General features: G+C 37.4%; 1 protein-coding gene across 2 annotated transcripts in view; it reads left to right on the top strand.

The window, feature by feature from the left end:
* The window catches only part of rcan2 (regulator of calcineurin 2), an 86140-nt gene that overhangs the window by 49890 nt on the left and 21839 nt on the right, over positions 1-14411 (top strand). Inside the window, exon 1 of one of the 2 annotated variants that reach the window (XM_067417925.1) lies at positions 8896-9127. The exons of the other annotated variant lie outside the window; for it this stretch is intronic. Within the exon in view, the coding sequence (XP_067274026.1) occupies positions 9041-9127 (87 nt within the window). The 5' untranslated portion in view covers positions 8896-9040. Of the gene's footprint in view, positions 1-8895; positions 9128-14411 lie in introns of those variants that run through there. 2 annotated transcript variants of the gene reach the window in all.

Here is a 14411-nt window from a genome sequence, read left to right as displayed (position 1 = left end):
CACACATTTCTTTTAGTTAAAAAATGATTCATCCAGTAATGAAATCATGATTATCAATTTATTCAGAACCCCCTCCCTGTGGCCATGGAGGTGATTGGAACACCTGAGATGTGTACGGATAAATCATTATGACAAATACTGAAATATTTCATGAAAAATAAGAATAGCAAAATAAGAATAGTAGCTACTGATGGTTTGTTTCACGAATATTTCAGACCATTGCTTTTGAGAAAACAGGGAGTGTGTGTGTGAGTGCCACTGCGCTGAACTCTGAATAAGTATTCAGCACCTGTATTTTGTGCTCTGCATGCAGAGCATTCCTGCATAATGGATGTATTCAGACACTGTTCCTGTGACTCTTACCCTCCTGGTGTGTGTGACCTGTGCTAATGGTCGTACTCACTTATACCTGTAACCACTTATATAGCACACACACAAACCTACACTATTAAACTGCATACAGAACACACTGGCTGAACTGTGTATTACCTGTATGTACTTTTCAACCAAATCCTGCTATATAAGTATTCCTGTGATGCAAAACACAATTTTCAGTACCATTACTCCAGTATTTTGACTTAATAGAAAGTTCAAAACAACAGCATTTATTTGAAATAATAATCTTATTGCTTATGTTTTTACTATAACTTTTGATCAATTGAATGCATTCTTGCTTGATAAAAGTATTTTTTTATTTTTAAAAATACACCACCATTCAAAATGTCTGCACTACATCCATCTCTACTTTGTCAACTTTTAGCATCACATTGATTTTTTTTTTTTGCCAGTCTGACTTTCTGCTCTTTTTATTGCATAGTGTGTATTTGTGTCTGTGCGCTGACTCTGTGTATGTGGATATATTGCCGACTGTGTTCAGCGCTGTGCTGGAGGGAACTGGGGATTACAGCATTTCCATAACAATGCCCAGATAGATTGGTTTAGAGTCCACGAAATACTGCCACTGCTATTGCTATTCCGCACCTGTATAGTGTGACCAACCTGAGAGGGAGAGAAGGAAAGTAATGGATGACTAAGGGATGACTGTCAGTCAGACTGCATGTTTATTATGTCACATTGTCTCCTGCCATATCTGAGATCACCTGATGCTCCAGCATGAGCTAATTTTAATGTGACAATAGAGCAGGATGAACACGATTTCTATCGTGATTTATTCTGGAGCGAATGGAAGAGCGACTACCGGTCAATATGAGCACCCTGTTTACTCAGCAAATGATTAGTTCATGTGTAAGTGAGCAACGTACTGATGTTCTGAATAATAAACTGTTGATTCAGGGTGTGCTTAGCACAGTATCCTTCCCAGCCACGACATGACAAAGCCCCAAGAGATAAACCTATCTTGTCCTAATAAGAGTCTGTAGTGCCAACATCTGCCAACATCGTGGTACAGCAACACATTTAGCCAGATTTCATTTTTAAATTAAACTGTTATGGTTAGCCACAGTAAAACGTCATTGGTCCAAAATCTGTGCTTTTAATCAGCTCATTGTAATCATTTTTTTTTTTTTTTACTGAAATATAATTATAAATATTAGATGAAAAACTTACATTTAAAACTGAAAGACTGAAATGAAACAATTTTAAATTGAAGTACTAAAATGACTTGAAACAAAATAAATAAACTAAACCTGAAATAAAAATGAAGCTAAATTAAAATTTAAAATAGCAAATATTAAATAAAATATATTAATAATTCTATAATTGATTGATATAAATAAATACTATAAATATAAATGTAAACGATTTTACATTTTTGGTGACACTTTATTTTAAGATGACATAGTTACACGTTACATGTACTAATAATAGTAAATAATTACATTGTATGTAATTATTTACTATTATTTATTTACTACACATAGCAACCATACCTTAAAATCACAGGTAATAACACCAGATTTGACACACAGCAAGTCAACAACAAATATCTATTTTAAACTTTTTTTCCCATGATAGCATAGTTGTTTGATTAACATTAAAGCTGTCATGAACTGGCTTTTTTTTTTTTTTTTTATACTGTTGTCCGAGGTCAACTAATGATGTTCGTGTGGTTTATAAGCTATTTTCTACACTGGTTTTGAGGCTGTCTCTATTTTGGGCTGGACTATTATTTTTACATTACGCATTGCCCGCATGATCGGTCGATATAAGCGCGAACCACACACACACACGCATGCCGCCCTTCAAATGTCAAGTCCAGAGAGACAACAGCACAGATTATTATGAGATTCATCGGCCTGCCGGGCTTTGTGAGCCCTGGCCCATACGTGTCTGAGTCCAGCGTGTCTATCACATATAAAACACGTTTTACTCACATAAGTGTGTTGCACCATTCCCGCCGGATCCAAATCCAGCATCGACCGGAGATTTGTTTACACACGATCCCACAGTGAAATGAAGTGAACATGTCTTCCCCATGTGAGCTGGAACTTCATTAAAAATAAAGTTCAACCACTCATTCCTAATATTAGGATCCGAAGGAAGCTTATGCAGTGACAGTGTTCTTCCACAAACAGGAATAGCGCAATATCTTGCTATCTTCATTCTGCATGTTTATTGTTGTTGACCAGCTAGCGCGAGTCCTCCATGAGTCAGTGGGCGGGGCTACTGGATTAGACGCGCTGTAGAGGCGGTGTTTCGTCGCGCAAAGACGTAAGAGGGAAGCTCAATATCGTTTTCTGGGCCTGGTGTCTATAAAAGCTTCTCTTTTACTAACAAGGAAGTTTTCAGCTCTGAACCTTACAGGATATTCTTATATCACCATGACCTTTTATATATCAAAAGCTCAAGGGAAAGTTGATTACTCAATTCATCACCCCATTAATGAAACAGACAGCCTATATATAAGATATATTGTACCGCATGTATCTTAAATAATATACTAATTTTTAATCTTTTAATAATCTAATCTAATTTTTTCCCCCAACAGTTAGCCAAACGTTCACATTAGACATAACAGAATGTTTGCGTGAATAGTAACCTACTGGCCAAGACAGATATATTGAAATACTATAATTCTGTGTATATGTGTATTGGAATCGGAATCGCATGCTATGGGAGGCAAGGACTAATGAAAGGGACCCACTTTATATTAGGTGGCCTTAACTACTATGCAATAAAACTTAAATTAAAAATTTGATACAATGCACTTATTGTGTACATACATGTTTTTGCATTGTACTTATATTGCATGTAATTACATCTGTAATTAATTTCTGTTGTTACATTTATAATGACACTGACGTACTTGACGTTTCTGTTCCTCTCAATTCCAATTTCGTTTTAACTCCTACGGTGGCCAATTTAGTCCAAGATTAACATGGCTTCCAGTTCGACCTCGTCCATGAGTGTTCCTTCAGGTGATAAGGTTACGTTAGAAAACTATTATAATTTGCAGTTATTTAATTTGTCAGTTAACATGTAGGTTATGACATCTATGTAAAATGAAAAATAGTTTAACGTTTTCATTATTTTATTTTTTTACCATTTCATTGCTAACATCAGCTATCAGGTTCCCAGATGAATGCAAGCTAATCTTAGTAAAGTAACTTTTATCAGTGCTATCGTTATTCTGTATATTGTGGGACCTCTCTAGCGTAAGGCACAGTTTACATTGTAGGCTATATCATTTTCCAATGAGCAGAGATCAGTTGATGTGACAGAGGTGTGAGGGAGAGCTAGAGGTAAACGCGAAAGGCGAAGCTTGAATTTACGGGTATGTCCCTCTTTGGCTAATGTACTTTCAGGATGGAGGAGCAACATGGCAACCAGCATTCGAACCCCTCACCCGTATGTATTTACAATGGCATATTATAAACTCACGAGATTACTTTATTATTTGAAAGAAGTAAATATACATTAATGAGCACATATATTTTTGAAAGAACTAAGTGTTTTTAGCTATGAATAAATAAAAAAAGTTACACAGTGTAGCTTTAAACTTACCCATACCACCACACCTGTCCCTAACTTTACCCGCATCCCACCTCAATGTCAGCGAAAGTGTTTTCAAATACTGCTTGACCACAACAAGTACATTGCACTTATTTTTTAATGCAAGTAGTAGTCAAGGCCACCTAATATAAAGACGGGCCAATAAAAGGTATTTCTCTCTGAAAACGTTTAAATAAAGATACTTTTAGAAGTTGAATTGCTATTTGGGATATTGGGAACGCTAGACGAGGGCTTAATAAACGACCAAAATCGCTATTTTTCACTTGTTTTGCCTGTAGCTCAAAATTATCCTGTGCGCATTCCGACTCATTTTGCCAGCAAGGGTTACATATTTGCATATTAAAAATAAAACATACAAATCTGAGTGCCTACTGATCCCACACTATCTGCCGCTTCCTTTTGAACTCCTACATCCTGCTTGGCATGAAATGAATTTCACAATGTGTTTACAATTCTTGTTAAGTGCACAGACTCTGTTTTTAACCTTTCAAATTGAATTCATAGCTTCCTCTAATTCAGAAACTCTAGTTTGGCCAAATATCGTTTAGTTTTTATACTGGTCTCCCTCCAACAAGGCCATAAGGAATAATGACGTTCTTCTGTAACATTTTATAATGACTTTCATTAATAACATTAACAAACATGATTTCATTTTGGTTAGTCATCATTATTCCATGTAGATTTAAATGTCATGAAACTTATATTTGGTATATTAACTTTTGATCCAGTAAGTGTAATGTTTGTTGACTTGTTGAAGGTTCCTTCTTCCATCACACCATTGGAAAGGTACATGTGGTGAGGAAGGGCACACTTTCTTAGGGCACACCAGACTTGTTTTTGGATTCAAAACAGAATTCGTAATTTTTTGCCTAGTGAAAAGATAGCATGCTGCAAATTATATGACCCTTTTAGGGCACACTGCACAGAGACAACAATCTGTTTATTGCTAAATTTATGGAATAGACAATTAGCAACCCCTGAATTTTCAAGAAGCTATCGCCTGACCAAGCTGCTCCAAAACAATGACAACATTTGCATTTAGAAGATAAAAGCATTTAAAACTTCTCATCAGATTTTCTGTCCAATCAAATGCTCACTAGAACCTAAAGCGTCCTGCGGCTAAAATCAGTAATTTTTCACACATTTACTATTTTCTACATGATGAATGGCACATAATGCATTATATAGGGGATAGGGAACGATTCAGACAGTGTAAATATGCTTTCCTTTGAGGCAAACAAAGTCTGGTTTCACGTTGGTGTCATGCGAACTGCCACTGTGCACACACACAGTCTGCTCCAGTCCAGAGACGCGATGACACAGAGCGGATCCTATGCGCGAGTCAGCACAGACCACACAATGTATCATACCCATTTGAATTCTGCACAGATTTTAAAGCAATATGGAGGAGATTAGGAGGAGAAACGCTTTGAGATTAGGAGGAAACTGTGGCTTTACGGCTCTGTCAAAGCTGTGATATAAACAAAACGCTGTTGGCTATTTAAAAAAAGCGGAGGAGCTGATCGGTATGTCACACCCTGTCTTACTGTGGAAAATAACGTCGTTTGAATAAAGCTGCATGTTTCAAGGCACTTTGGTGGGTCTTTAAAGCTACTTGATTTATAAAGTAATTGATTTATATCGACTTGACAGTATAAAATATATTTGAGGTCTATGTCTAAATATTTAAACTCAAATAGATAAAAATGCATGACATTGTAGTGTCATCCTCAAGGACCCTCATGCCATTCGCACAGTCACTATCAGCTAGCCCAATTGGCGAATATACCAGGACCCTCATATCCATCCATTATTGTCAAGCCTGCTTAGATTAGCTGCTTCCATCTGGGCTTTTTTGAACCAGGTGTTATGTAGTGAGGCCATTTCCCCTCTCAAGGTTGCCTTGGTGCCAGAGTCATTTAAGCTGTTCATTTATTGACTCGCTCCGATAAAACCAGTGCTTCCATCGAGAAGGGTCAACGCAACATACTCGCACAGGTCCATTCTATCAGTGAACTCGGAGTGCTGGAAAAGTAAACACGATCTTCTGGGGACTCGGTGCAGACAATGTGATGACTTAACTGTCTGGAGTCTTTTAGCATGCTTCATTTACGGGCACTGACCTTTTCCATTGTATCTCACATGCATCTGTTGTTGTCCTCATTCTATCTATGTTTTTCCATTCTGACCCTGTTTTATATTCCTTTAGCACCTGGATTCTAATTCTGATTGGCCAGGTGTGACATTTTGAAGTCAAATTTGTTTGTGTAATGTAAGGCTGTGCAAGTTTCAGATCAAATGATTTCAGCTCAAATCATGATGTAATATCCATTAATTGAAAATGATGTGCATCATCACTTCATTTTAATTGTATTCAATTATATATAGTAACATAGTATATATTTTTGAATATATATACTGGTATATTATGTAAAATAAAAAATGTAATCGCTTAACTGAAATGGACATTTTGAACTGGGTCACAAAAATTAGTTTAAATTTAAATCGAATAGCATTTTTGCTATAGTCTGATGATGACTAACGTATGGATAATGGTTCCTGCACACTGTGCGATTTTTCAAAATCCTTTGCGAATGTCCCTTGTCAGACTGTACGAACATGATCCCCGTGTCACACTGTAAGATCTCAGTTGTCATTAATGTCAGACTGCACGATAGTTTAGGCGCGCTAAAAACGGACGCGCGCAAGAAATCTCACCCGGAGCTTTATATCATCAATGAATGACGCGTTCAGTGACAGTGAGCTGCATTACACGCGGGACTGAAATGCTGGCTACAAATACATTTCTAGCTCTCGTTTTGGTCATAGTTTGTCTTAAAAAACCGAGATATTTGACTGTTGTCGTAGGAGAAGTCACACTGCAGGATTCTGTGCCAAATCTTCTGACACTGCCAGAATTTCGTCTGAGGTAAAATTTGATCGCAGCGCTCATTAATCGGCTGCCGGTGAACATGTCAAACTAACGACCAAAGACGTCAGATTTTAGCCTAGGATCTGAGGAATCTTTTAGGATTTCCTAAACTTGTCTCAGACGGCCAAATCGTGGCCAAAATCGCACAGTGTGCACCCGGCTTAAGGATAACGTACGATGAAGATAACGTACGGGTGAATCAAATGACCCAAGAAGAGCTTTGGACAAGAGGAGAAATAAAACGAGGATCAATATTGGTGTGGCATTTCCTAACACTATTCAACAAGTTTATCGCAGTGTTATTTACCTCTTTCCTGCCAGTGTTTTTAATTATTTTCACAAAATATTCTTGACTCACAGATTTTTTTTATTTATAAATCTTTGAACATGCAATATATCAATAATAGAGCCTCTGCCTTTACACAAACAAACAAAAATATTCTAGCTTCAGGTATTCTTAATTAATAAAAAGTATCAACATTTGAATGTGGGCAAATTAAATAAAAAAAAGCAACTTTTTAAGCAAAAAGCTGAAAAAAGTTAACAAGACTACATCCAGTTTGATTTCAGAACAATGATCAAACCTAATAGATCATGTCCATCAACAACTCCAAAGCTTCACAGTCCTATACCTCGTCCTGGGATGGCATTTCATTCAGTAACATTAGGCAGTTTTGATTTATATACTGTTTAATGTTGGTGATCGCGTTATTTTACATATGCACCTGTTTATGTTATCGCTTGTTTCTGCTTCTTCACATGTTTTTTGATCAGGAGATTCGGTACGATCTCAGAAGATGTGTCATAGCGTCCCCACCATAATATAGCAGCGAAAACAAGAAAAGGCAGAAATTTCTGACAATGGCAGGAAAGGATTTAAATTCAGCATGCGTTATACATGAATAGTAAGTTGGCCTTTTTGCAAATGCTGTGGGTACATTAAAATGTACTTTTGTTTTGTTTATCTTCACTGCGTTACCCAAACATTTAATTTAACAAATAAAGTGACGTACGAGTATAACATTTATTTGTGGCTAATTCATTCGAACAAAATAAAATCATGTGATCAAATGTAACGGTTATAAACATTTCATCATCCATAAACATAATTAGGATTGATTTCCACCGGTTCTGGAGATGAAGACGACAACTTCCATCATTTCACGCTCCTTTACAAGTTAAGTGTTGCAAATTTGGGCCTTTGTTAATATTTTAAATATGCGACCTATAGCGGTGAAACTTAAACACAGTGCCTTTAAATGCATTACAACATTGATGTTATTTTATCGTCTATAAACTTATTACAAAATTATTGTGAATATTCAATATATTCAAGTAACTGAGGACATTTAGCAGGTAATTTTGCACATTAACTGACTATTGACTAAATGACTAATGAGTGTTTTGTGCCATTTTTTTTCTTTCATATATAACATTTTGTTAGATAAGCATTAATACAGCATAACGTCAGGCTTCAGAAACAAAAATAGCCACCTATATTTAGAAAACTCCCCTATGAATGCCTTTTTGTTGCATGCTGAATGATGTCACATAAATGAGTGAGATATTAATAATACATCAGTCTTGCTGAGATACACAGACCTCATCTTTCTCTCTCTCTCTCTTGCTGTCCTTGTTGTTCTAGACCTCTCTTTTCCATCTGCTGACTATAGTATCTGATGCGACTCGATATAAATCTGCAGTGCTGAGTCACACTCCTGTCTTCCTGTGACCTATTAGACTGATGAAGGACTAACCTGACAAAAATAAGAGGTGAAAAGACATTGAAAAAGAAGAAAATATGTTATTGTATTTTCCACATAAAGTGTTTTTGGACCAAGAAAGAGACAAAATGAGAGGGAAAAGACTTAAAAAATGATCTGTGCACGAGCAAGTGAGCATTCATAAAGAGAGGCAGTGATGTCACTGCATGAAGTGAGAGAGAGAGAAGAGGTGGGGGCTCCTGCTTTGCTTGCTGCCCACTACACGCACACGCACACGCACGCATACACACACACTATCGGAGTTACAGCAGACTGCTCAGAGCAGGAAAGCAGCACATCCAAGCACTCAGACGTGCTGCTCACACATACTCTGTCAGGGGCCGGTCATCCCTTCACTCTGAGTGAGCCCAGCATGCCCTCCAGGAGCGTGGACTGTAATATCTCCACCCTCATCGCCTGCGCGGTGGACGTGGAGGTGTTCACCAATCGGGAGGTCAAGGTAGGGCAGGAACTTCCATCCTTGTTAGCCTTGTTTAGTATACCATACAGCGAAGAGTTAGTGTAACTGATTTAGAAAGAAGCTAAGACTGTGTCACGCTGACATCTTTCATTCTGAAGTACAAATAAAGAGGATTATAATGTTTAGAGTGTGTGTGTGTGTGTGTAAATATAACAGACATGAGTGCATCATTATAAATATCTATAGAAAAACTGATTACAGTAGGTTCACAAACCACTATTATACTTAAAGGCTCATTGATTGAAAATGAAGTGCTTTTTCTCGTCTTCCAAGTGAATGCGTTTGTAAATTTGCCTCTTTTAAACGATTTTCTGTCTCTTTTTTTTGCACTCAGTGGTAGATTGTCTGTGGAGAGGTTTGCTTTGAGCCGTACACTTGTTGTAGCTGCTCTTTTCATTCACACCGCACACCTCTCATTACGAAAAATACACTTAATCTCAGTGCGTCACACTCTTGCCCGACATCAGTCTCTGAAGTCTGTGACACATTCATCTTTCACATCACAGACTCTGTCAGACGTACAAGATCTGTACATACTTCATTTGGATGGGTGTTTACAATGCTTCATTGCACCCTTTGGAATCCGTGGAATTTATTTTAATTAAACTACATCATACTGTACTTGGCAATTTAGTAAATATTCGAGCGCGGCGACCAGGATCAGATCTAACGGGCCACATCTTTTTGTCCTGACAACATGTGATCACAATTTTAATACAGTGTATCCTTGTTATGTATGGAAGGAATGTCAAAGGAAGAGCGAATGAAAATCTTTTTTTTTTTTAAGATCAGTGCTCCTAAGCACTATATATCCAGAAATATATTGAAATTTCTTTGTCAGACATCATGGAAGCATCTACAAATGAAAAATAATAATGTAGGATGGGACTTTGTTTTACTTTTCAGAATCAAATCAAATACTTACAACCTGTTCACACCAATACGAATGTTCTGTTACTTTTTTTTCTGGTTTTGCTAAACATTTTAATTTAAACAAACAGCTGTAAATGCATGTGTTCAGACTAACATGAGCTTTCGTTCATGCAGTTTTTTTAAAGGGGGCCTATTATGCAAAATTCACTTTTGCAGGTTGTTTGAACATAATGTGTGTTGGCATGTGTGTGCCTATAATTATAAAAATTCACCCACTCCTTTTTTTTAATCCCCATAAATCATGAGCAGTGTGTCTCAAAACAAGCTGTTTGCAGATACTGGGCAAAGTGACATAACTTTGTACAATTTCCGCTCACGACTGCTGACGGACTTAGGTGTTATGTTGTTGAATTTAAGAGTGAACATAGCAGTCTTTATTTACTATCCGACATCAGAGCCGCCGAAGACGCAGTGGATTAGTTGTATATGGAAGGTAATGCACCCATATACTAGCCTGACAAGCCAGACCCACATCAAAATGTTGGGTCTGGGAACACACCATTGGCAGGACTCAATCCGTGGGGCGGGATAAACGGTTGTCTTTCAGATTCTTTCTGCACACAATAGGATATTTCTACAACCAACCAGAGCAATGAAGAAGGTGATTTAGTCAGAGTGATTCCTTTTTTTAAGAATGATTGCAGTGACATTTTTTGTTCTTTTCTCAAAGAAAAGCTTAACTCCAAGTCTCCAGGAGTCGCGGCCAAAGCCTATTCAAAAGACCGCCTTTCACCAGCAGCAGCCATCTTGTTTGTTTTGAAGTAGCAGGTAATTCACACAGAACCTTCGCAACTCTGCCGTCATTACGTTAAGCCCGCCAGCCAACTCTATACACGATGTGATTGGCCTGACTGTAGTTTGGTTTTTCAAGCTCTTAAGCCAATGGAGAGTTGCTAGACGCCCCGGCTGCAAATTACATTTGCTGCCTCTAGGGTCATCTAGATTTCTAGGCTACCAATATACCTAAATTCGTTTATGTCTGCACAAAACATTTTACACCAGACCGCTTTGTGTCGGTCAATACAAAGGGACAATACAAAACGCAGGTTTTCCTAAAATGTTGTTACTCAAGAAAGTATCTGTACCAACTGTTCGTGATCCAGCTTGTAGTCTCCGGTGTGATACTGGTCATGGCAGTCATAAAAGGAAGTGTGCAAACTTTATTACAGTTCTTCAGAGTTGCTTCACGGATATAAAATTTACCAGCTACCCCGAAAAGGCATAAGGTCTGTATATTTGTTTACTGTTAGTTGTAATGAGTGTTTTTTTGTAATTCGCTGTTGATAATACAAGTGGAAGAGTTTATGTATATGGACTTTAATGCACACTTCTTGTACTGTGTATTATTCAGAACTAACAGTGATTTTCTGGAGTGAAAACGTACACTTTATATTTTGTGTGATGAACAATAAACTTAATAAAACTCATCAGTACATTTTTGGCCATCATTCGGACAGGGTCCTGTACAACAGGCTTGTGCTAATAATGGTAGTGCAAATTATAGCAAAATGTAAATAAATAACTAATGTAGTGACAAACACCACTAAAAAGCTGAATGGATGTTTGTATTGTTTAACGTTTGTTCTCCATGACAAGTGGGTGTGAGAGATGGAAACTTCTACAGTATTTTGTGTACCAGAGTATTTCTGCTTTTCCATAAGCGCCACCTACTGTCAGAGAGTGAAATCACATTTTCAGCCTGCCTTTTTTCCTTCATTGGTATAAACAGACTACCACGCATGAAAATCAGCCCGCCTATATGTGAAGGAACAGGTCTATAGGCTGTGCTGTTATTGGTAAACAGCATTTCCCCCACCCACGAGGGCTAGCTTATGACAGCAGGGGAAAAAAATGTTTGGAGGCTTAAAAGGTTGCCAAATTTTGATGAAAACAACATTAGGGTTGTTGTTGTTGTTTTAAAGAAATGATGGATTGCTCTTGCCAAACAACTTTTGTTTAGAGTCCAATTCTCACTATTGACTAATTGCTTATTAGCATGCATATTACTGGGATACTGACTGTTTATTATTACTTATAAAGCCCATATTATTGCCTTATTCTGCTTGACCTACATCCCTTAATCCTACCAATACCTAAACTTAACTAACTTAATTGAGGCAAAAGGACCCTAAACTAAAGTGTGACCAAATTGTCCATATAGGCCGTGCCCACTCTATTGCAAGTCAGAAGTTTTATGATGGCTTTGTGTGAGGAACAAACCAAAAATGTGACTTGATAACTCTCTAACCCAATCCACTTTTGATTAAATTATACCTTTTGAGTATTTTGCATTACACAAAGCTATCATATGTTCACAGAAGAGTTATAAAGAAGTTATGTTGTCAACAATATAGTCCGATATCCCAAGATTTTCCAGTGTCATATAATACCTCATTATCTTTCCCATATGCATCTCTCCTATTCACCATTATAAGATCATGCCGTGTTTCTGACCCCCTGTGTCTGTCTCTTCCTGCCTCATGAGTTTTTTGTGACATGTTTCACATTGCCTGCGCTGTGACTGGGCTGAGTTTCAGCTGGGCCATAATGCTGAGTAATAGCAGGAAGAGCAGTAGGTCTTCTGGGCTTTCCACATTTATTTGCTCCTTGCTGGGAACACAGCAAGTCAGGAGGTCACTTTTATTTTCTCTGGGTGCCATGGAGGAGACCTGCTTCCTCTAATAACAGTAAGAACACCCATGCACTGCAGCACGACTCCATTTCCTGTCATATCAGTTCACCAAATAGGCATCCAAATATTAGATTTTTATTATTTCATTATTAAAATTTTCTCTTTGTTCTCAGCATTTGTATGCTGTGAGAGAAGCAATTGATAGTCCTTCTGATTGTGCTAGAATACTCTCATGATGTTCTTATCTTGGGCCTCTTGTCATACGACATACCAATTAAAAGATGTTTCAAAATTAAATTATTAGCTTTTTCCTGCACTGGTTAGAGATTGCCAGATCAAGTAAAAACAAATCGAATAATGTGTCAGAAGGCCAGCAAACAGGTATGCAACTTTTATCTGTTTGTTTATCTGTGTATTGCACTAGAACTCTGTATTCTTGTAATATTTTGCCGTCCTAAGAGAAGCATTGCGCTGTTTTATAGTCATACATTTTAAAGAGTTATATTTAACCAAGGTCAAAGTTGAGGAAAATGAGCTCGAGAGGATCTGGCCTGGATCTGTTTAAGATGAATAAGTGTCTCTCCATGCAAAGAAAAACTCACCTTTTCCTCCTCCCCCTTCTGAGGTTAATTCATCTCCCAGCAAGGAGAGGATCTGGTCTTGATTAAAAGCAGGGGACTGTTAAACTTGACATTCATTTCAGGATTAATGTTAAGGTTAGGCTCAGTTTGCGTTTTCCCCTCTTCCACCCCCTATTAAGAATGTTTTCAAGCCACACTGTGAACAGTAAACACACGGTTTGGCCGAGGAACAGCTGTAATTTCTTAAATGCCCACATGCTTACCACACTATCCTCAAAGAGGAGTGGAAAAGCATAGCACCTTGTTTTTTTTCTCCTTGATGTAAGGCCAATCATTCCATTGTAATGGAGTCTCCAGTCATATCTGCTGTTTACATTTTAATATTGTCATCTGACGCAGTTTGTACTCGCATTGGTTTGTCTTGGCAGGAAAGCAACTATCTATGTGAAGTTAAGTGAGGTGTCACTGAGCTAATGTGTGTTATTTTTAGCATCTCTCTTATCCTTGATGGACTTTTTATCTGTCAAGCAAAATGCTGGTAACGGAGTGTGTCATTGCGCACTATGCGCAGTAATTTCATGCTTTAGTGGGTTGAGATCATACAGCGGTCTCTACAGACTGTTTATAAACTAACATGGCTGCTTGGCTGCTTCCAAAACAAATTATTTTCCCTCTCTTTCTAATATAATTCAGTCTGATTAGTCCTTTAACGCTCCAATCTCACCTAAAATGGACATGTTCTTGAGAAGGTCAGGTAAAATTGTTCCGAATCAAACAAATCAAAGTCCGTTTTTTCAGACAACCTTCATAGCAAATGATCTGTTTTTAATGAATCTCATGCGTCCTACCTGTTTGTGATTGCAATGTACTAAACGACGCTTCTCATTTATTTTGACCTTCAGTAAATAATCAACTAATCTTTCTGAAAGCGTTCCAATAAAATTACAGATGATGGTAAACACTAAAATCAATCGTATGCAACAAGTTAATTTAGGCATCACAACATTGTGTACGGTATGGAAAAATGGATATTCATGATACATTTTGCTAAAAACTACATTTAGCATGTTTATTAAATTAATTGTTTATTTTTAAAGGCAAAATTCATCCAAAAAAA

Source organism: Pseudorasbora parva, chromosome 15, assembly GCF_024679245.1.
Source record: "Pseudorasbora parva isolate DD20220531a chromosome 15, ASM2467924v1, whole genome shotgun sequence".
Taxonomy (NCBI): domain Eukaryota; kingdom Metazoa; phylum Chordata; class Actinopteri; order Cypriniformes; family Gobionidae; genus Pseudorasbora; species Pseudorasbora parva.
This window is presented reverse-complemented; position numbering and strand designations above follow the sequence as displayed.